The sequence below is a fragment of the Sarcophilus harrisii genome, chromosome 6, assembly GCF_902635505.1.
Source record: "Sarcophilus harrisii chromosome 6, mSarHar1.11, whole genome shotgun sequence".
In the NCBI taxonomy this organism is placed as follows: Eukaryota; Metazoa; Chordata; class Mammalia; order Dasyuromorphia; family Dasyuridae; genus Sarcophilus; species Sarcophilus harrisii.
In genome coordinates, this window is record NC_045431.1 from 137542459 (window position 1) to 137564856 (window position 22398).

General features: G+C 32.3%; 1 protein-coding gene across 2 annotated transcripts in view; it reads left to right on the plus strand.

Moving 5' to 3' along the window:
• Positions 1-22398, plus strand: part of GRID2 (glutamate ionotropic receptor delta type subunit 2) — a 1791455-nt gene that overhangs the window by 839646 nt on the left and 929411 nt on the right. For both annotated transcript variants that reach the window (XM_031941365.1, XM_031941366.1), the window contains exon 3: positions 15512-15796. In XM_031941365.1, coding sequence (XP_031797225.1) covers positions 15512-15796 — 285 coding nt within the window. The remainder of the gene's footprint in view (positions 1-15511; positions 15797-22398) is intronic.

Sequence of the window (22398 nt, forward strand, 5' to 3'; positions counted from 1 at the left end):
TTTTTACACATGTTGGTCCTTTTCTCTTTTTTATGATTTCTTTGGGATATAGACCCAGTAGTAGTGCTGCTGAATCAAAGGATATGCACAATTTTATAGCATTTTGGGGTATTGTTTCAAATTGGTTTCTAGAATGATTGGATCATTTTACAACTCCAACAACAATGCACTAACGTGCCAGTTTTCCTACATCCCATCCAACATTTATCATAATCTTTTCCTATCATCTTAAGCAACCTAAGAGGTATAAGGTCTAATTTGCATTTCTCTAATCAATAGTAATTTAGATAATCTATTCATATGACTATAGATGGCTTTAATTTCATCATCTGAAAATTCTCTTCATATCCTCTAACCATTTATCAATTGGGCATGTCTTGTTTTCTTATAAATTTGACATAGTTCTTTATATATTTTAGAAATGAAGTCTTTACATGGACCCACACTTAACACCATATACCAAGATAAGATCAAAATGGGTCCATGATTTAAACATAAAGAACAAGATTATAAACAAATTGGAGGAACACAGGATAGTTTATCTCTCAGACTTGTGGAAGAGAAAGAAATTTGTGACTAAAGACGAACTAGAGACCATTATTGATCACAAAATAGAAAATTTTGATTACATCAAATTAAAAAGCTTCTGTACAAACAAAACTAATGTAAACAAGATTAGAAGGGAAGCAACAAACTGGGAAAACATCTTCACAGTTAAAGGTTCTGATAAAGGCCTCATTTCCAAAATATATAGAGAGCTGACTCTAATTTATAAGAAACCAAGCCATTCTCCAACTGATAAATGGTCAAAGGATATGAACAGAAAATTTTCAGATGATGAAATTGAAATCATTACCACTCATATGAAAGAGTGTTCCAAATCATTATTAATCAGAGAAATGCAAATTAAAACAACTCTGAGATACCACTACACACCTATCAGATTGGCTAAGATGACAGGAAAAAATAATGATGAGTGTTGGAGGGGATGTGGGAAAACTGGGACACTGATACATTGTTGGTGGAACTGTGAACGAATCCAACCATTTTGGAGAGTAGTTTGGAACTATACTCAAAAAGTTATCAAACTGTGCATACCCTTTGATCCAGCAGTGTTTCTAGTGGGCTTATACCCCAAGGAGATACTAAAGAAGGGAAAGGGACCAATATGTGCCAAAATGTTTGTGGCAGCCCTGTTTGTAGTGGCTAGAAGCTGGAAACTGAGTGGATGCCCATCAATTGGAGAATGGTTGGGTAAATTGTGGTATATGAATGTTATGGAATATTATTGTTCTGTAAGAAATGACCAGCAAGATGAATACAGAGAAGCTTGGAGAGAATTACATGAACTGATGCTAAGTGAAATGAGCAGGATCAGGAGATCATTTTATATGTCAACAATGATACTGTATGAAGATGTAATCTGATGGAAGTGGATTTCTTTGACAAAGAGACCTAATTCAGTTTCAATTGATCAATGATGGACAGAAGCAGCTACACCCAAAGAAAAAAACACTGGGAAATGAATGTAAACTGTTTGCATTTTTGTTTTTCTTCCCGGATTATTTCTACCTTCTGAATCCAATTCTCCCTGTGTAACAAGAAAACTGTTTGGATCTGCACACATACATTGTATCTAGGATATACTAGGACATATTCAACATATATAGGACTGCTTGCCATCTAGGGGAGGGTGTGGAGGGTGGGAGGGAAAAATCGGAACAGAAGTGAGTGCAAGGGATAATGTTGTAAAAAAAAAATTATCCTGGCATGGATTCTGTCAATAAAATGTTACTATAATAATAAAAAAAAAAGAAATGAAGCCTTTATCAGAAACCTTGACTTTAAAAAATGTGCACAGCTTTGTATGTCTTGGTTTGTGCAAAACTTTTCAATGCAATCAAGTTGTTCATTTTGCACTTTATAGTATTCTCTCTCCTTTTTTGAAGTAATTGGAGTTAAGTGACTTGTCCAGGGTCACACAGCTAGGAAGTGTTAAATGTATGAAGTTGGATTTGAACTCAAGTCCTCATGACTTTAGGGACAATGCTTTATTCACTGTGCTATCTAGCTGCCCCATTTCATAATATTTTCTAGTTTTTTGATAATAAAATCTTTCCTTCCCCAAAGATCTGATAGGTAAGCTATCCCATGCTCTCCTAATTTGTTTATGATATCACCCTTTATGCCCAAACCCTATACCCATTTTGAACTTATGTTGGTATGGGGTGTGAAATGTAGGTCTATGCCAAGTTTCTGACATATTACTTTCCAGTTTTCCCAGCAATTTCTGTGAAATAGTGAGTTCTCATCCCTGAAGCTAGAGTTTGATTATTAGATTACTATTGTCACTGATTATTATGTCAATATTAGATTATCAAATATTAGATTATTAGAGTCAATTATTATTATGTCATGTGTATCTAACCTCTTCCACTTCTTCACCACTCTATTTTTTAGCCAATATCAAATAGTTTTGACAACTGCTACTTTATAATACAGTTTTAGGTCTGGTACTGCCAGGACAGCATGCTCTGAATTTTTTGCACTAATTTCCTTAATATTTTTGACCTTTTGTTTTCCAGATAATTTTTCTATCTCAATAAAATAATATTTAGTAGTTTGATTAGTATGTCACTGAACAAGTAGACTAATTGCCTAGCCATAAGCAATTGATATTTTTAATTGTTTAGATCAAACTTTATTTGTGTGAGAAGTGCTTCATAACTGCATTCATATAGTTACTGGATTTGTCTTGGCAGATAGACAATCAAATATTTTACTTTGTCAACAGTTATTTTAAATGGAATTTCTCTTTCTACGTGACTTAACTTTATTCTTAATGTAAACAGGATGAAATACCCTCAAGAGGCTCAGATTTTAGGCTTAAAGGGAGGAAAGTACCCAAGCCTTGAGCTGGCCTTGATTAGGTAATAACTAAGAAGAGTGGGATTAGACCAGGAGTTAAGCCAATTAGAAGACTAATGAGAATTCTTGAGGTAATATCCTTTAAGAGGGGAGAAGAAACTAGCTTGCTACAAAATAAGCCTCTACTGATACAATAATAATAGCAGAACTCTGTTGGGAGACTTGGAACAAAGCATTATGAATGACATTGCAAGTACACCCCAGCTAAGCTCTTGAGATCTTTATCCCAACATTTGTTCTCATAAAAGAGTATTAAATCTCAAAATAAGGTTACAAATACCCCTCAAAGTTTTAGAGATGTCTCTTAGGAGGCATGTGTAATTCCCTACTACCATTGGCTCAGTCCCTCCTAGTATGCTTCCCCTGGAGTTAAGTGATTTAGCTACTCAGTTTTGTGTAACACACACACACACACACACACACACACACACACACACACAATTTCCTAAAAAAAAAAAAAAACTAACCTAAAAGACAAAGAAAAAATTAAATTATACAAATGAAGATATTTTTTAAGTGCAAAATACCCAGATTAATAGAGTTGGCTAGAGATAATTTAAACAACTCAGTATCAATGGGAGAAATTGAATCCATTGAATAATGTCCAGAGTGGGAAGAGGGAAATCCAAACCAAATGGGATTCACTAGTAATTCTATCGAACATTTAAAAAATAAATAATTCTAATTCTGTTTAAAATAGAAACAATGGGACACATAGACCTTTATTTAAAATGTTATATTGTATATAAATCAAGGAGTTATTATCACATGTAATAGAAATAAACTAGAATGCCTTGGGGAAAATTCACGGGTGAAAAAAGAATATCCATTATCACTACCTCTTTTTGATATAATATTAGAAATGCTTGTTATAGAAGTAAGACAAGTAAAAAGAAATTATGGAAATAAATGGGCAAAGAAATAACAAAAATATCACTTTTTTACTTTATGATGGTGAACTTAAAGAACAGTAGAGAATCAACTAAAAGCCAATTGAAATAGATGAATTCAACAGACAAGCAGAATATAAAACAATCCAAAGAAATCATCAGAATTTTATATAATAATAATAAAAAAATCATCAAGAAGATATAAAATTGTAATTCCATTAAAAAAAGATCACTTTAAAATTATTACAGAATATAAGATTATATTTTACATATATGTATACATAAAGGTGTACACACAGATATATAGATATATAAATGTGTGTATACATATATATGTATAGATGTATAATCTTCTCTATGAAAGGAGAAGCAGGATAAAGAACGGATCCAATGATTTTAAAATTTCACACTTTTGTATTCTCAATAGTTTTAATCATTCATTGCTTTCTTGTTTTGTGAGTTCAAAAATTTCTAGAGACAAGTTTAAGTTAAAAGAGGTATGCTGTCCTTTATGTGAGATGAATACAATTAAACATATTAAGTTTTATTTCCATAACTGTTCAATGAACAAAAAAATGGTTAAAGCTTTTCTGATTGTAATTACTATAGTTGTATGAATTCCAAAGGAATATAAGTTAGCAAAACTCCAAACATTCAAGGAATCTTTCCATGTGTGAATTATATGTAAACTAGACAACTATAAGAGTTACCAAAGAGCTTGGAGAAATAGTTTCATGAACACAAACATAATTAAATTTAAAAGAATATGCCATTGAAAAAGTTTTCATTTAATTCCCAGTGAAGAAAAGGTCAGAGTCAGGTACATCCTTTGTATTTTGTCCAATTTAATACAGTGGCTTTTGCAAATAAATATATAATAATTAATAATAACATATAATGATAACTTTTAGAAATTAAAATAGATATAAATTTTATTTTTTTAAAATTTCACTTTCTTGCTTTACAGATAGAAAATATTATATAAAATATAAAGCCCTATGTAAACCATAAAGGCAAAAATGTGAGGTTTTGTTATTGTCACATAAATCATATCTATTTTTGTTTATGCTTTATTTTTAAAAAATTATATCATATTCTTTATTATTTTTTATCCCTTCTCTGTGCCTTAAACATTCCCTTGTAACAATTTTTTTTTAAAATGAACAAAATGGCATGATTTGTAACCTTCCCCACTCATTGTTCCTCACATCTGCAATGATGAGAAAGAAGGATATTTTCTTTATGCTTTTCTTGGTCAAATCTTGGACACTATAGTGACATCAAGTTTAATTTCAGCTTTTTTTGGTTTATGTTATTCAAGCAATGAGCTGGGCATTGTGCTGTTAACTTCTTGGGTATAAAGTAAAAAAATGGTGTAGCCTCTGCCCTCAAGGAGTCTATATTCCATAATATGAAGAATGCATGTACATGTATGTATATATATATATATATATATATATATATATATATATATATATATAAAATAAATACCAAAGTTTTATAGAATATAATGATGGAGACATTAGCAATTAAGGGAAAAGAAGAATAGAAAGGGTTATCAGGAGCAACTTCATATGGAAAGAAATCCTTGAGCTCATATTTGATAGAATTTAGGGATTCAATGGGAAGATAATGGAGTTAAAAAAAGAAATACCTTCCAAGAGTGAATTTTCTCCATAGGGGACAATCAGTATTAAAGAATAAGAGTTGGAATGTTTTGTGTAAGAAGAATAGTTTGAAAAGTAAAAAGAGAGAATAATATAAAGCTTAAAAGGTAGGTTGGAATTGGATTGTAGAGTATTACTACTAGTTCATGCAAGTTTTGCCACAATTATTTGAATTCTTTATATTTGTCATTTCTTACAGTGCAGTAATATTTCATTATATTCATGTAGTATAATTAGTTTAGGTATTTCTCAGTTTATAGACACCCATTTTATTTCTGACAGATCTTTGATAAATTACTACAAGGAATTTTTTGGTATATATGAAAAAATTTCTGTCTTTGACCTCTTTGAAGCAAAGAGGTTATTATTATTATTATTATTCCTAATAGTTGATTCTCTGGACAAAAATACATAAATGTTTTAGTCACTGCATTTTCTCATCTTTTTTGATGTTTTTAACTTTATACTTATCAAGAAAGATTGTGTGTACTATTAAATAATTTATACTTCATACTTCTGTGATAGCTTATATGTTGTTTCATAATTATTTTAATTTTCTTCTTTACATAACAAAAGTAAATATCTGGGAAGAATTTTTTGTCTTTAAAAATATTTGTTTTCTTTCTAAATTGGTTGTATTTTGATAGCGTCTGTAATTTTGTTAGAAGCATGAGATTATTATTTTGTTTAGTCAAAAAATAAATAGAAGATGCTGCATATTAGTTACCTTAAAATTAAATAAAAATAGAGAGTTACTATCATTTCTATATTTCATTTTTGAGAGAGATTGATATTTGAACAGAGTTCGTCAATGTGTGTTTCTTAATTATAATTTTGTAGTATTAATTATTCTTATGTTTTTATTTTTTAATTCTCCAATTTTTACAATAAGGTCTTGATTTCTAGATCAATGTATAATTATAAAAAATCCTAATTAAGGACTAAGATTAAAACATTTAATAAATCAGAGGAACAATCAATTAATTAGACATAACATACTATTGGTCACTTTCAATTGGTCACTTTTCACAGATTTTGGTCAATCTCTGATGCTTCTCCATATCAGATAACAAATATAGTAGTATATTTTAGTGAAACAAACAACAAATGCATATCTCTATGACATATAAAAAAGAGGTAAATTTTATGTTCAGATACAGAAATTAGCTTTCTGCTAATATTAAAACGTGCTAATACAGGAGCTTTTGTGAAGGCCCTTTGTACACATATTTTGTATTTACTATTAAAAAAGTAATTTTCTTTCCTAAATTATATATTTAATTTTGTACCAATTCTGGCTTAAAATTATCTTGTCTCACTTATTGCAGCAATAATAAATTAAATAATGCTTCTCTTTCAACTGCTTGAAACAAAATTGTAAAAGTTTTTAATGAGGTAATGCTTCAAAATTATTGCCATGATTATTATTAATTTTGCTATGTTTTAATTATCTTAACATTAATTGTGATAAATTTATGATAGTTATTCATTTATCATTAATATAGTACTTGAAAATTTCTATTATAAATTACTCTATGTTAGTTGGCTCATTAATTTCAAAGCAATGTTTATCAACCAAGACATTTTTGTTGTTTTTTTTTAGTTTAGTAAAGGAAATTTATAATTCAGTTAACATACAAAAACAATCCTGTATTTATAATGCCTTAAATATCTATTACCTCCAATAAAAACAGGTCACAATTTTGTTTTGCCCCCCTCTAAATGAAGATTGGATCTTTTAAATATAAGTTATATTACATGAATTTTTTTCCATCACCCCTTCCCAGGGAGTTCTCCTATATAATAGGAATTAATAGATATAATTTTCAAGGAAAGTATATAGCTAATCAGTAGATTAGAAAAAGTTGAAAATATGTATAATATGAAACACTTTGGAAATTCTCTATGCAAAATGATTTAATAGGAAGTCTTTTCACATCTCTTTCTTCAAGTCATATTTATGTTATAATTTTGCAGTATTCACTGTGTGTGTGTGTGTGTGTGTGTATGTGTGTGTGTGTGTGTGTGTGTGTGTGTGTGTGGTTATTTCTATTTACAGTGTATTAGTGATTGCATATATTGCTTCTCATCATTTCATATAATTTTTCCCATATTTCTTCTTATTTGTTAATTTCATAATCTCTCATAGCATAGTAGTATTACATTACATTCATTTACCACAATTTGTTTACACATTCATCAAATGATGGACATTTGCTTTATTTCAAAATCTTTATCATAAAATGTTCTGTTATAAAGTTTTCAAATATTTGTGCAGTTTTTTTCCCCTTATCAATGGCATCTTTTGAATATAAGCCAAACAATGGAGTCTCTGGTTCAAAGGAAATTAAGAGTTTCTTATTCATTTTATTTCTGCAATTCCAAATTTCTTTCCCAAATGATTGGACCAATTTATAGCTCCATCAACAATGCAGTAGTGTGTTTATCTTTCTACAACTTCTTCTGTATTGACTATTGTCACTATTCTTATCATCAACCATTTTCAGATTGTGAGGTTAAGGCTTAAAGTTGTTTTCATTTGTATTTCATTGATATTTTACTTATATTTCTCTCATAGTGATTTGAAGTGTTCTTTTATGTGATTGTTAATATTTTGACATCTGCTTTTCTATTTTATTATTTTTATTTTAATAATAGCTTTTTATCTTCAAAAATACATCCAGATAGTTATCAGTATTTATTTACCTTTGCAAAACCTCATGTTCCAAATTTTTCTACCTCCTTTCCCTCTCTCCTCCCCTACACTGTAAGTAACTGACATATGTTAAACATGTGTGGTTCTTTTTTTTTTTTTAATTGACCTTTTTTTTATATACAGTTTTTAATTTACAAGATATATGCATGGGTAATTTTTCAGCATTGACAGTTACAAAACCTTTTTTCCAACTTTTCCCCTCCTTCACCCCAACCTCTCCCCCAGATTTCAGGTTGACCAATACATGTTAAATATGTTAAAGTATAAATCAAATACAATATATGTATACATGTCCATACAGTTATTTTGCTGTACAAAAAGAATCGGACTTTGAAACAGTGTACAATTAGCTTGTGAAGGAAATCAAAAATGCAGGCCGACAAAAATAGAGGGATTGGGAATTCTATGTAGTGGTTCATATTCATTTCCCAGAGTTCTTTCACTGGGTGTAGCTGGTTCTTTTTCTGGATGCTGATGGCATTTTCTGTCCAAAGTTTATTGGGATTGCTTTGGATGAATGAACTATTAAGAAGCAAGTCTTCCATAGTTGATCATCACAGATTCTTGCTGTTATTGTGTACAATGTATATCTGGTTCTGCTTGTTTTGCTCATCATCAGTTCATGAAAATCTTTCTAGGACTTTCTAAAATCTGCTTTTTTCATCCTTTTTTTAATAAATCAATCGTGTTCAATGATCTTTCTATACTACAACTTGTGTAACCATTTCTCAATTAATGGGCATCTACTCATTTTCCAATTCTTTCTACAAAAGAACTACTACAAACATTTTTGCATATGTGGGTAATTTTTCCTCCTTAATAATTTCCCTGGGATACAGATCCAGTGATGATACTGCTGGGGCAAAGTGCTACCTGCAGTTTAATAGCCCTTTGGGTAGAGCTCCAAATTGTTCATCAGAAAGGTTGGATCAATTCAAAACTCCACCACAATGCATTAGTGTTCCAGTTTTCCCATATCCCTTCTAACAATTATCATTATCTTTTTACCTGATTTTAGAAAGGCCTGGAAAAATATACATGAACTGGTGCTGAGAGAAACAAGCAGAACAAACAAGCAGAACAAGGAATATATTATACACAATAACAGAAAGAATTTATGATGATCAACTAAAAGTAAAAGCAAAAATAGATATAATTAATAGAGATAAGGAAAGAAACTGCATCTTGCTAAAAGGTACTATAGATAATGAAGTAATATCAATAAAAAAATGTATGCACCAAGTAGTATAGCATCTAACTTCCTAGAGAATTTAAGAGAACTATAAGAAAAAAAATAGACAGCAAAAATATATAGTAGTGAAACAGCAATGGCTCTGCTAGGACCAGCGTCTGCACTGGGATTAGCATTTACAATGTGGTCAGCATCTGTGCTGATCAGTGGTTGCATGCTGAGATCATGCTGAGTCCCTCCTGATGCTGTGTGGGTATGGCCTGGTCCTGAGAGATTCTAGCATTTTGGGATTATAGTCTTTACCCTCTGTGTTTATATCTTCTCTACTAATTTACTGCCTTGCTGCCAGAGCAAAGTAGCCAACACTGTGGTAAAGTTCTCCCCCAAAATTTTCTACTGGCTGAGACCACCCCTTACCCCCTTCCAGTCTGCTCAGCATGAGCTGTTTTCCATGCTCTCACTACCTAGTTTCCTGAATTCTGTGCCTGGCCTAGCTGTCCCCACCCATGAGCAAAAATAGACCTTTTCTGGGGAATTTTGATATTATCTTCTGTTGGTAATGTGTTGTACTCTCAATATTCATGGGTTTTGACAGTCAAGAACTAATTCCAAGGCTGTTTCATAAAAAGTAGTCTGAGGGTAAAGGAGAGCTTAGAGAGAAGTATGTATCCTCTCCACCATCTTGGCTCCACCCCACCTTCTTTCTCTATTCTTTACAAGCAAGCATCAAGAGATATTAAACTTCCTCTAAGAACTGCTTTCACTGCATACCATAAATTTTGGTATGTTGTCTCATTACTGCCATTCTCTTAGATGAAATTATCAATTATTTCCATGATTTCTATGCATTTATGATTGTACCTATGTTGTTTCACCCACTCATTCTTTAGGATTAGATTACTCAGTTTCCAATTAATTTTTGGTCTATTTTCCCTAGCCCTTTATTACCTGTAATTTTTATTGCACCATGATCTGAAAAAGATGCATTATTATTTCTGTCCTTTTGCATTTGATTTTGAGGATTTTATGGTCAATTTTTGTGTGGGTTTTATGTTCCACCAAGAAAAATAACTATATTTCTTTCAGTCTCTATTCAGTTTTCTCTAAAAGTCTATAATACCCTAATTTTCTAAAATTCTATTTACTTCCTTCTATTCTTTGTTTTTTTTTTTTTGTTTGTTTGTTTGTTTTGTTTTGTTTTGTGGTTCAATTTAGCTAGTTCTGAAAGAGTAAGGTTGAGATCACTCACTAGTATATTTTTGCTGTCTATTTTTTTTTCTTATAGTTCTCTTAAGTTCTCTAGGAAGTTAGATGCTATACTACTTGGTGCATACATTTTTTGTATTGATATTACTTCATTATCTATAGTACCTTTTAGCAAGATTTAGTTTCCTTCCTTATCTCTATTAGTTATATCTATTTTTGCTTTTAATTTATCTAAGATTTAGGATCCCTATTTCTGCTTTTTTTCCATTTTAAGGTAAATTTTATTTTATTTTTTTTGGTTTATTTTAAAATATTGGTTTATGAATCATGTTGGGAAAGAAAAATCAGAGTAAAAAAAGGAAAAACAAATCATGGGAGAGATTAAAAACAACAGAAAAATTAAGTAAACATAGCATGTGTTGATTTACATTCAGTTTCTTTAGTTCTTTTTCTAGATATAGATGGCATTTTCTGTCCAAAATCTTTTGGAATTGCTTTGAATTAGTGAACCACTGAGAACCAATTCCTTTATAGTTGATCATCATACATTCTTTCTGTTATTGTGTATAATATATTCCTCGTTCTGCTTGTTTGTTCTGCTTGTTTCTCTCAGCACCAGTTCATGTAAATCTTTCCAAGCCTTTCTAAAACCAGCTTGTTCAATATTTTTTTATAGAACAATAATATTCTATTATCTTAAAAAAGTTTTCAGCCATTGCTCAGTTGATGCACATCTATTCATTTTCCAATTCTTTGCTACCACAAAAAGAGCTGCTATAAACATTTCTATAAATGTGGGTCCTTTTCCCTCCTTTATGATTTCCTAGGAATATAGACTCAGTAAAGGTACTGTTGGGTCAAAGGGTATGGACAAGTTTATAGCTCTTTGGACACAGTCACAGATTGCTCCCCAGAATGGTTGCATCATTTTACAACTCCACCAACAATGCATTTGTGTCCCAGTTTTCCCACATTCCCTTCAACATTTATCATTATCTTTTCCTGTCATCTTAGCCAACATAAGAGGTATGAGGTGGTACCTTTGAGTATTTTTAATTTGTATTTCTCTAATCAATAGTGATTTAGAGCATTGTTCACATGACTATAGTAGGTTTTAATTTCATATTTCATGAGATATTTCACATTTTTCTTCCATTTTTTCATTCTTTTTAGTTTGACTGATTCTTGGTATCTCACAAAGCCTATTAATCAATTAATTAACTAATGTGTGATTTTCTTGTTAGCTTTTGTATATCTTTTCCCATTTGCTCAATTCTACTGTTTAAAGAGTAGTTTTTTTCAGACAATTTTTTCTTTCATTTCCTGAGTTGTTGATCTCTCATGAATACTTTCCATTTCATTTCTCATTTTTTTCTCCTACCTCCCTTAATTTACCTTTTAAAGTCTTTTATTAGCACTTCCAGGAAGCCTCTTTTGTCTTGTAACCAATTCATATCACTCTTTGAGATTTCCTCTGGCACATTCCGTGCTTGCCTCAGTTTGTGTTTTGGTCTGCCCTGTCACTATCATAGCTTTCTATGGTAATGTTTCTTTTATGTTTTTTGCTTATTTCCTTTCCTTTTCTTTTGGTATTTTCTCTTTTTTTACTTTTAAGGTTGAATTTTGCTCCTGGGGTAAAGGTGGAGTTGCCCCAAGTTTCCTGTGCAATTCTGAGTCTTAGCTTTGACCACAGGGGCCCCTTGTGTTTGCAAAGGATAGCTTTGCCTGTTCTTTTCAGAAAACAGTCTAGTTTCCCAGAGTTTACCTTCTGAGCTGGGATTGGAAGCTGCTCCACTGATTTGCTCGTCTATTGAGCCAGGACTGAGTGTCTTAGTTGCTGATTTGCTGTGGTTAAAACCCTCTCATTGGCTTCTCCAGAGTCTATTTGAGCTGGGCTGAATATCCTTTTCACCCCAGTGAGACTGAGTTTTCTTGAAGTTTTTTCAGTCCAGATTGAGCTGAGGAGTCATTTTATTTTATCAGACACTGATCAGAGGCTTGATTTCATGTAGTTTTTGAGGGAAACTGGGAGAACATGAGTAGCTTCCTAATTTTATTCACTATCTTGGCTCCACTTTTGGAAGTGTCTTACTTCTGCTTTTTTTGTTTTTAACTTCAGCTGAACCATAATTGATTCTTTTCAACTCTTTTACCTTTACTCTTTAGGTATCATTGTCCTTTAAATGGGTTTCCTGTAAATAACATATTGTAGGATTCTGGCTTTTAATCCAGTTTGCTATCCCCCTTCTATTTTATTGGTGAGTTCATCCATTCACATTCACAGTCAAAATTACTATTTCCTGCCATCTTGTTTTCCCCGAGTTATATTTCTTTCCTTTCCCCCTTTCCCTCTATTTTATTTCTGACCACTGCTTTACTTCTGACTACCACCTCCCTCAATCTGCCCTCCTCTTTTATAGCCTCTCCCCTCTTTCTTTTCCCATTCCCCTTCTATTTATGTTCTCTTCTATTGCCTCCCCTTTCCTTTCCCATTTCTCCTCCTACTTCCCTATAGAATGAGACAAGTTTTGATATTAAGCTAAATATATCTGTTATATTCTCTTTGAGCCAACTATGAGGAGATTAAGATTCACATAATGCTTATCCTCCTTCTTTCCAACTGTAAGAGGTCTTTTTTGCCTCTTTATGTGATGTGATTTGGCCCATTTTACCCCCATTTTCCTCTTCTTCCAATGCAATTCCTTTTCTACCCATAGCATCTTTTTTATATCATCACTGTAAAGTCAAATTATACCTATATTCTCTAAGTATACCCCTAACAAAGTTACAGTTTTCAAGAGTTAAATATGTAATCTTCCCATATAGGGTTGTAAACATTTTAACTTAAAAAGGGGTTTTTTTCTTCCCTTTTAATGTTTCTCTTGAGTTCTCTATTAGAAGATTAAATTTTCTGTTCAGCTCTGGTCTTTTCATCAAAAATAAATGAAAATCCTGTATTTCATTGAATATCCCTTTTTTTCCTTAATTTTGCTTAATAGTTGATTCTTGGCTGCAGTCCAAGTTCTTTTACCTTCTGGGATATTATGTTCCTGGCCATTCTGTCCTTTCAAATGGAAGGTGCTAGGTCCTTAGTCATTCTGATTATGGCTCCTCAATATTTGAATTGTTTCTTTCTGGATGCTTGCAGTATTTTCTAATTGATGTGATAATTATGTAATTTGGCTAAACTATTCTTGGGAGTTTTCATTTTGCTCATGATTGGTATATTCATTTGAAGGCTATTTTACCCTCTGATTCTAGGACATCAGAACAGTTTTCCTTGATGAGTTTTTGAAAGATGTTGTCTAGGCTCTTTTTTTTTTTTAAGTAGTCCAATAATTCTTAGATTGTTTCTCTTGGATCTATTTAGCCAAATGAACTTTTAAATGAGTTATTTTGTGCATTGTTTTTTTTTCTATTTCAGAAATTCTGTTTTTCAAGGAATTGTTTTCTTTTTCTATTTCATAAAACTGCCTCTTAAGGAGTGATTTTCTTCAGAAAATTTATGTGTTTCCTTTTTCAGAGCTCTCATTTCTTTTTTTGCATTATTCTTCTAAGTCTTTTTTAAGATACTTTTTGAATTCCTCTATCAGAACATGGTATTTAAGATACTTAACTATTTTCTCCCTGTAAATCTCCTAGAGCAGTAAAAATCAAAACAAGTTGGTGAAATGCTAAAGAGAGAGAAAGAGAGAGAGAGAGAGAGAGAGAGAGAGAGAGAGAGAGAGACTTCTTTAGCTCTGCCTCACCTGCTGTACTCTCTGGGTCTACGGGCACCAACTCTCTACTTGCTTTTCTCCTCATACTTCCCTATCTGCCTGCCCAAGTTAAAATCTTTCCTCTTTTTAAAACTTGTGGGATTCCTTAATCCACTGTATTCAGTTAGTTGTTCTCGCACTAACTTCCACATCTCTGGCTCCAAACTCTCCTTCTTGCAAAGCCATGCAGATGTTCATTTTAGGGTATCTGAGAACTCAGTGATCTGCTTCTGAGTTACCAGCAAACCTTGCTTCTCTGTTAACCTAACTAAGCATGTTTCATATTTCCCTTTGAGAGGAAGCTTTTTTCTTAGTATTTGCTTCATTTTAGTTGAAAAACAAAAGTGACTAGTTTAGCCTTTATAATTCTTCACACTTGCCTATTTTTATACTAACCCTATTCCAAGTCATAGGTATTTCTCCATTGAACTTGGCCAATTGAATCAGTTGAGCTTATTTGTGTCCTGCTTTGCAAGGCCATGCGTTTCTAGGGCCCCATGTTGGGTGCCAAATGTTGTGTTCTCCTTTCTAGAGCACCCAAGTTGGGGTGTCAAAACATATCGTGATTTCTAGAGCCCCCATGCTGGAGTGATTAAAATATACCACCTTAATGAAAAAGTGATGAGGTGGGACTCCTGGGGATGGTGGAAATATGGAATCTGTTTATTCTAAGGACTTTCCTCTTTTTATATCCTCATACCCTTATGTAACAAAAACACTGGGTATGCACCAAATCTATATTTTACACATGGGGCCACATAAACAACTTGCTATTGTATGTAGTTTGCCATTGGTATCACTCTACTTCAATCACAACACAGGTTATCAACCACCCCCTGACTTCTCAGGAAAACTGAGAGCCCTTAAGGGAGATGGGGAGCCAAACCAGACATTGTTAGCAGGTTCCCTCTGGGCTGAAGGGTTTTATATCTCACCCAGAGTTCCCCCACTGTCTGTGACCCTCTACAATGACTAAAATCTTACATCATCTTCTATAAACTGCTTCCCCCCTACACATTTTATATTTCATTACTTTATATTGCTTTATCAACTTATCTGATCTTCACCTTTTTTGTCTACAAAAGAAACATTAAAAAAAAAAAAAGAATTTGAAAAGCCAATGTCATTCTGAATATGACTGTGTTTCTTTACAGCCTGTGACCTCATGAACCAAGGCATCTTGGCCCTTGTCAGCTCCATTGGTTGTACATCAGCTGGATCACTTCAATCTTTGGCAGATGCCATGCATATCCCTCACCTCTTTATTCAGCGTTCAACAGCCGGAACACCAAGAAGTGGCTGTGGACTCACCCGAAGCAACAGAAATGATGACTATACACTGTCTATCCGTCCACCTGTATATCTTAATGATGTTATTTTAAGAGTGGTCACAGAATATGCCTGGCAGAAATTCATTATTTTCTATGATAATGATTATGGTAAGTCTAAATACCAATTTTTTATGAAAAATATGCCTTTTTCAAGAATTTTTCTTTTGTTTTTGTGTTACCATTTGTAAAGCTATTTCTGGTTTACTTACTGCCCAACTAAGAAAAATCCATGCATATCTGAATCAGACATCAAATTTATGATTAAATTTTTTGATTAAATTTACTTGAGTGAGAAAGAGCAAATGCAAACATCTCATGCTCTAATTGATCAATGTTTTCTAATGAAAATATCATTGTTACTTCTTGATATTCTCCTCATTCATCTCTTTTCTCCATCATCACACTTTTAAAAAATATGTGATAAATTATTATTAAAGAGGGGCAAATAAGATTTCAAATGCTTGAAAATACAATTAGAACTATTATTTAACATGACATTTGAAGAAAATATTATTTTTTAACTTTTGAGTCTTTTCATATCTACTATATTTCATTTCTCTTATTTGTTTGCTGTTATCATTCTTGCTTTTGGATATATAGCTTGTAGTGCTGAATTCTATGGCATTTAGACAGGGACAGAACAATTTACCTGAGTTTAAATTTCCCATAGAAGCCACAATTTTTTTCTAGATTTAACAGAATGTGAAGAAATACATATGTGTCCCAATACTCTGAATAGTCTTTTAACACAGAAAAAAGAAATAATATATATTCAGTTCAACCAAAATTCATTAGTTACATACCATCTGTTTGGTAGCATGCAAGATGCCAGGGCTAGAAAGACAAAAACAAAATAAGCCCTATCCTATTATTATAGTCTACTGAGGATGGGGTGGGGAGTGACAATCTGAACTCAGAAAAATAAAAGCTAACCAAATTAAAAACAGGTCTTACCAATTGAGAAGTTTAGGAAAAATCTCAAATGGGATGTGGCACCTGAGCTGATAAGAGATTTTAAGAAGCAAAGATAAAAAGGGGAAATAAATTAGACAAAGGGACAGCTTGTACAAAGGCTGGAAAGAAGGAGATGGAATGCCATACATGAGGAATATGTAAGCAGCTTAGTTTTCTAGAAGACAGAATTTATAAAAAGGTAATATGCAATCTTTCAAGAAAGCTTGATGGAAGCAAAATTGTGATGGGTTTTAAAGCACACAGAGGAAAGTGATACTTCTAGAAATGTACTTTAGATAAAAATTTGGCCCCTGGTTGAATAATGGAATGGAGAGAGTACAAGCTGGAGATAAGGAAATCAATTAAGAATCTATTCCATTAATTTAGTTGATTAGGGCATGAAGTAGAGTATAGGTCTTGAGCTTAGAGAGATAGCAGATGATAAGGAATTATAATTAATGAGACTAGGGGAACTGATTTGATACCAGAATGAGACTAGGGGAACTGATTTGATACCAGAATGAGTGAAGATAATGAGTGAAGGATGACTCATAGGCTGCCAACTTGGGTAGTCTAAAAGGATGATGATACTTGACAGAAATGGGGCAGTACAGGAACGTTATGTGTCCATTTTGGAATACTGTATTTGAGATTCCTATTAAGATATCCAGATGAAGATGTCAGGAGGGAATGGAGCTCAAGAGATAGAGAGAAACTGAATATATATATATATATATATATATATATCCATATCCATATATGTATATATAAGGGAATTCCCTTGACATTCCTCAGAAAGTAAAGCAAAGGAGAAAAATAGGGAATTTGAAGAACAAGAGGGAAAAGGGAGCATGTGACAACTTGTTTAATTTTCTCAATTAAGTATGAAGTGAGATAGATCCTCTTATAAGAGGAAAAGGGAGGAAGGATATAGAAGATTTGAAACAGATTGTGTGGGAAGTATGGTAATCAATCCAGAAGAAAATAGTTGCTCTGCAATATTGAAGGTAAAATTTAGATTAGATGAGATAAATGATCCAAGTCACCAGAATTATATGCCTCCCTCTAGCAGCTCTTTAGCCAATACAACAGCCTGTGATAGAAAATGGAAAATCAAGTTGAGTGGAGAAACTGAGGATTGAGGTTTGGAAAGGGTTGAGTAGTAATAGATCAAAAGATTCTAAGGTAGATTCTATTTGGTAAATTTTAAATGGATTACTCCTTGGTTGCAAAGGAAAGAAAATGAAGTCTGATCAGGATGATGAGGGATAAACTGGAAGAGTAGAGTAATTGCAAATAATTTGATTTTTAGTTTTTAAGTTTTCCTGTATTAATATAATTTCTGAAAGTTTGATCTAAGAGAGACTAAAACAAAACCCAAGCTTAATTTAGTTAACCCTCTGATCCTAAGGTCAGAGGAATGCAGTCTTGATCAAATAAGTATAAATGTTTTATTTATTTTAATTGTCCTAGTCAGTTCCTATTGTTTGGGCACAACAGAGCTGTTTGGATACAAACAGTAATCAACTTTTAAAAGCAAAATTAATTTGTTTCCTTTTAAAAAAGATTTAGATTGTGGCAATTTTCAGACTTTTCAGTTCAGATTTGATCTTGTATCTCTATAGACAGTCATAGATTTTCCTGTGGGATACTGAGCAAATCACACATCTTTACTGAATTTTGGATAAGATATGTAGAGTTTTTTACTTATATACAAAGAATGATACAGCCTTAATTTGACACACGACAATTTGTAGTAATTAATTTTTATTTCATGTAATGTATGTGTCCTGATATAGTGAAATGATAGATTAGAAATGCAGATGTAATCTTCTAGAACGAGCTTGCTCTTCATACTCAGGCTAGATAGGCCTAAGAATATTGGACAATATTTTTAGCATTTGTAATGAATAAGAATCAGAGAAAGAATTGCCTTTTGTTGCACAGTTTATTTTACTCAGCCAAAAAATTAACAAAAGACTATTTACTTTTCATAAACAACTCCGTATTATATAAAATTGTGGGGGATGGTTACATAGTCTGAAAATGTCATAGACAGAATTAAGCACTAACAGATTGACAGAATTTTGCAGGAGATGATTGGAAACTCCTGTGGCTTATCAGCTAGTTTAAGGAAAATGGAATTTGTACCTGGCCTTAAATATTCAAAGGGTGGCATGCAGTTTGGCCACAACACTGCCATTAAGTTTGATCAGTAACACTTCAACTAAAAGTCTATGACATTCATTTTTTGTTTCACCTATGAAAGGAAATCTTGTGTTCTTATTATTTAATTTTCACATTACTAGTGATTCATAGGAGAGTCACAATGAAGCTTATATGAATAAAATGTACAATAAAATTATTGGCTCATCAGTGTAATTATAAAATAAAATAAATATAATTTTGAATTTAATCTGAAATTAGACTATATTACTAGGCATTACCTATTTGTCCATGAAAATCAACATGATACATGCTCTTCTGTGTTTAAATTTGCTTCAGATCAAATTAAATATTCCCTTTCAAATATCTGGGGGAGAAATCTTTATGAACTCAATTTTTAAAAGAGAATTTAACAATAGAAATTCTACAATATCTCAAATATTAAAGCAAACATTAAAGAGAGCTACATTGATTAATTTGTATAACTCTATTCCTATCACTCACAAAAAATACATGTCTGCCATGAACTCCTTGGTAACTCAGTTAGGAAGTTGCATGCTTTACAATCTGGATTTTTTTTTTATCACAGGCAGTACTTGTATTAATTAGTAATAATATCAATATGTGACTAAACTATTCAGACAACTCAAATGTGGGATCTGAGATTTTAGAGGCGAAGGGGCCTTAATGGTCAGTTAGTATAAAATCTTCACTTTTTACATATTCTGAAACATTTAAATGTATTTGAGTATTGTTTCCTTAAACCTTTTTTTTTCTGATGTTAATCTTTTAGAGAAACACATAAGAAAGATGGTCTTGATCATTATGAGGACTTTTTAAGGTTTAAAAAAATCACATATTTTCATTCTAATAATGAATTTACTTTTGACTTGAAATTCAATTTATGAATATAAAATTGCTTTTGTGATATCATTAAATTATTTCCAGTAATATCCTTCTTTAATAAAAGAAAATTTGCCTTTGATATTTACAATAAACCTTGTTACCATGAAACTGGGCTGGAGTCCAAAAAAAATATCAAGGTATCCAAATATATTACATTTTGAAAGGGTCTTCTCTTTACATATTCATTTATCAGTGTTAAGTTCAACTAAAAGGAATTTCATGTGACTTTTCTCTTGGCCATTAGGAATTAATTTTGCTTAGAAGAGTGATTGAGCACTATTTGTATAGGATATCACATAGACTGCTGGGATAGAACCATATTGATATATTGAAGTATTGATGAAACATTCTGCTTCTAAAACATCTTTCATATTTTTAAAGTTCCCTTAGGTTGCCACATCCATTAACATAGAAGGTAAGTTTATCCAAAATAATTAATTATGATTAAGGCCACAGTAAAAAAGTCTGCTCCAATCTCAGTAAAAGGAAGCTAGGTAGTACAGGGTACAGAGTGTTGGGACTTGAGGTCAGGAAAATGCACCTTCCTGAGTTCAAATCTGGCCTCAAACACTTACCTGTGTGACCCTGGGCAAGTCTCTTAACCCTATTTGTCTTAGTTCCTCATCTGTAAAATGAATCAGAGAAGGAAATGACAGATCACTCCAGTATCTTTGCCAAGAAAAATCAAAACGAGGTCATGTAGAATTGGACATGACTGAAAGGATAGAACACAAAAAAAATCTCAATAAGCAATGAAATTAAGAATTGTTGATATAATTGAAATTAGTTTCAATAGAAAGGACACCACATCTAGAATTAGAGGACCTGACTTTGCATCTCTGCTTTTGTGACCTACTTTGAGTTATGAAAATCATTTAAGAACTCTAGGCATATGCTATATACATGAAAATCATCTCCTTAGCTCTCTATTACTTTCTATGTCTCTTTCTTTCTTAAGTACAATCTTTGAAATACCATCTAAACTAGGTCTCTTTATCCAAATCCTCTGCAATCTAGCTTCTGAAGTCATCACTGTACTGAACTTCTTATTTTAAAATGACTAGTCCTCTTAGTGGCGTACCAGATATTGGGAAAACTTGAGTTCAAATCTAGCCTCAGACATTTAATGTCTGTTTGCCTCAGTTTCTTTATTTGTAAAATTGGAATTATAATAGAATTTACCTCAAAGCATAAATGAGATAATAATTGTAAAGTGCTTTACAAAATATAAGATGTTTTATAAACTATTATTTTTTTTTCTTTTTTTTTTTTTTTTATTTAATAGCCTTTAATTTACAGGATATATACATGGGTAACTTTACAGCATTAACAATTGCCAAACCTCTTGTTCCAATTTTTCACCTCTTACCCCCCCCACCCCCTCCCCTAAATGGCAGGATGACCAGTAGATGTTAAATATATTAAAATATAACTTAGATACACAATAAGTATACATGACCAAAACATTATTTTGCTGTACAAAAAGAATCAGACTCTGAATTATTGTACAATTAGCTTGTGAAGGAAATCAAAGATGCAGGTGTGCATAAATATAGGGACTGGGAATTCAATGTAATGGTTTTTAGTCATCTCCCAGAGTTCTTTTTCTGGGTATAGTTAGTTCAGTTCATTACTGCTCCATTAGAAATGATTTGGTTGATCTTGTTGCTGAGGATGGCCTGATCCATCAGGACTAGTCATCATCTAGTATTGTTGTTGAAGTATATAATGATCTCCTGGTCCTGCTCATTTCATAGCATCAGTTCGTGTAAGTCTCTCAGGCCTTTCTGAAATCATCCTGTTGGTCATTTCTTACAGAACAGTAATATTCCATAATTTTCATATACCACAATTTATTCAGCCATTCTCCAACTGATGGACATCCATTTCAGTTTCAGTTTCTAGCCACTACAAAAGGGCTGCCACAAACATTCGTGCACATACAGGTCCCTTTCCCTTCTTTATCATCTCTTTGGGATATAATCCCAGTAGTAACACTGCTGGATCAAAGGGTATGCACAGTTTGATAACTTTTTGAGCATAGTTCCAAACTACTCTCCAAATGGTTGGATTCGTTCACAACTCCACCAACAATGAATCAATGTCCCAGTTTTCCCATCCCCTCCAACAATCATCATTATTTTTCCTGTCATCTTAGCCAATCTGACAGGTGTGTAGTGGTATCTTAGAGTTGTCTTAATTTGCATTTCTCTGATTAATAATGACTTGGAGCATCTTTTCATATGACTAGAAATAGTTTCAATTTCTTCATCTGAGAATTGTCTGTTCATATCCTTTGACCATTTTTCAATTGGAGAATGGCTTGATTTTTTATAACTATTATTATTTATTACTATTTAATGTTTTGACTGATTGAAAACTCAAATTGAATATGCACTGGATAATTCTCTATACCACCCCCAATTTACCATTTATTCAGACATATTTATTACTCTTTGTTGGTTAGTAATACTTTTTTTTTGAGGCACAAAACTTTAATAGAGATTTCATATTTATTGTTTTACATTCTTTATGTGACCAAGTAAAAACAGATATTCTCTTCCTACCCTTTTCCCACTAACAAGGGTTTTACCCCCCACTCCTGAAACCTTTCCCTGCCATAGAGAAAAAAATGAATTTGCCTTTGGTATTACTCTAATCCCTAGTCCCCCTTAGTATTATGA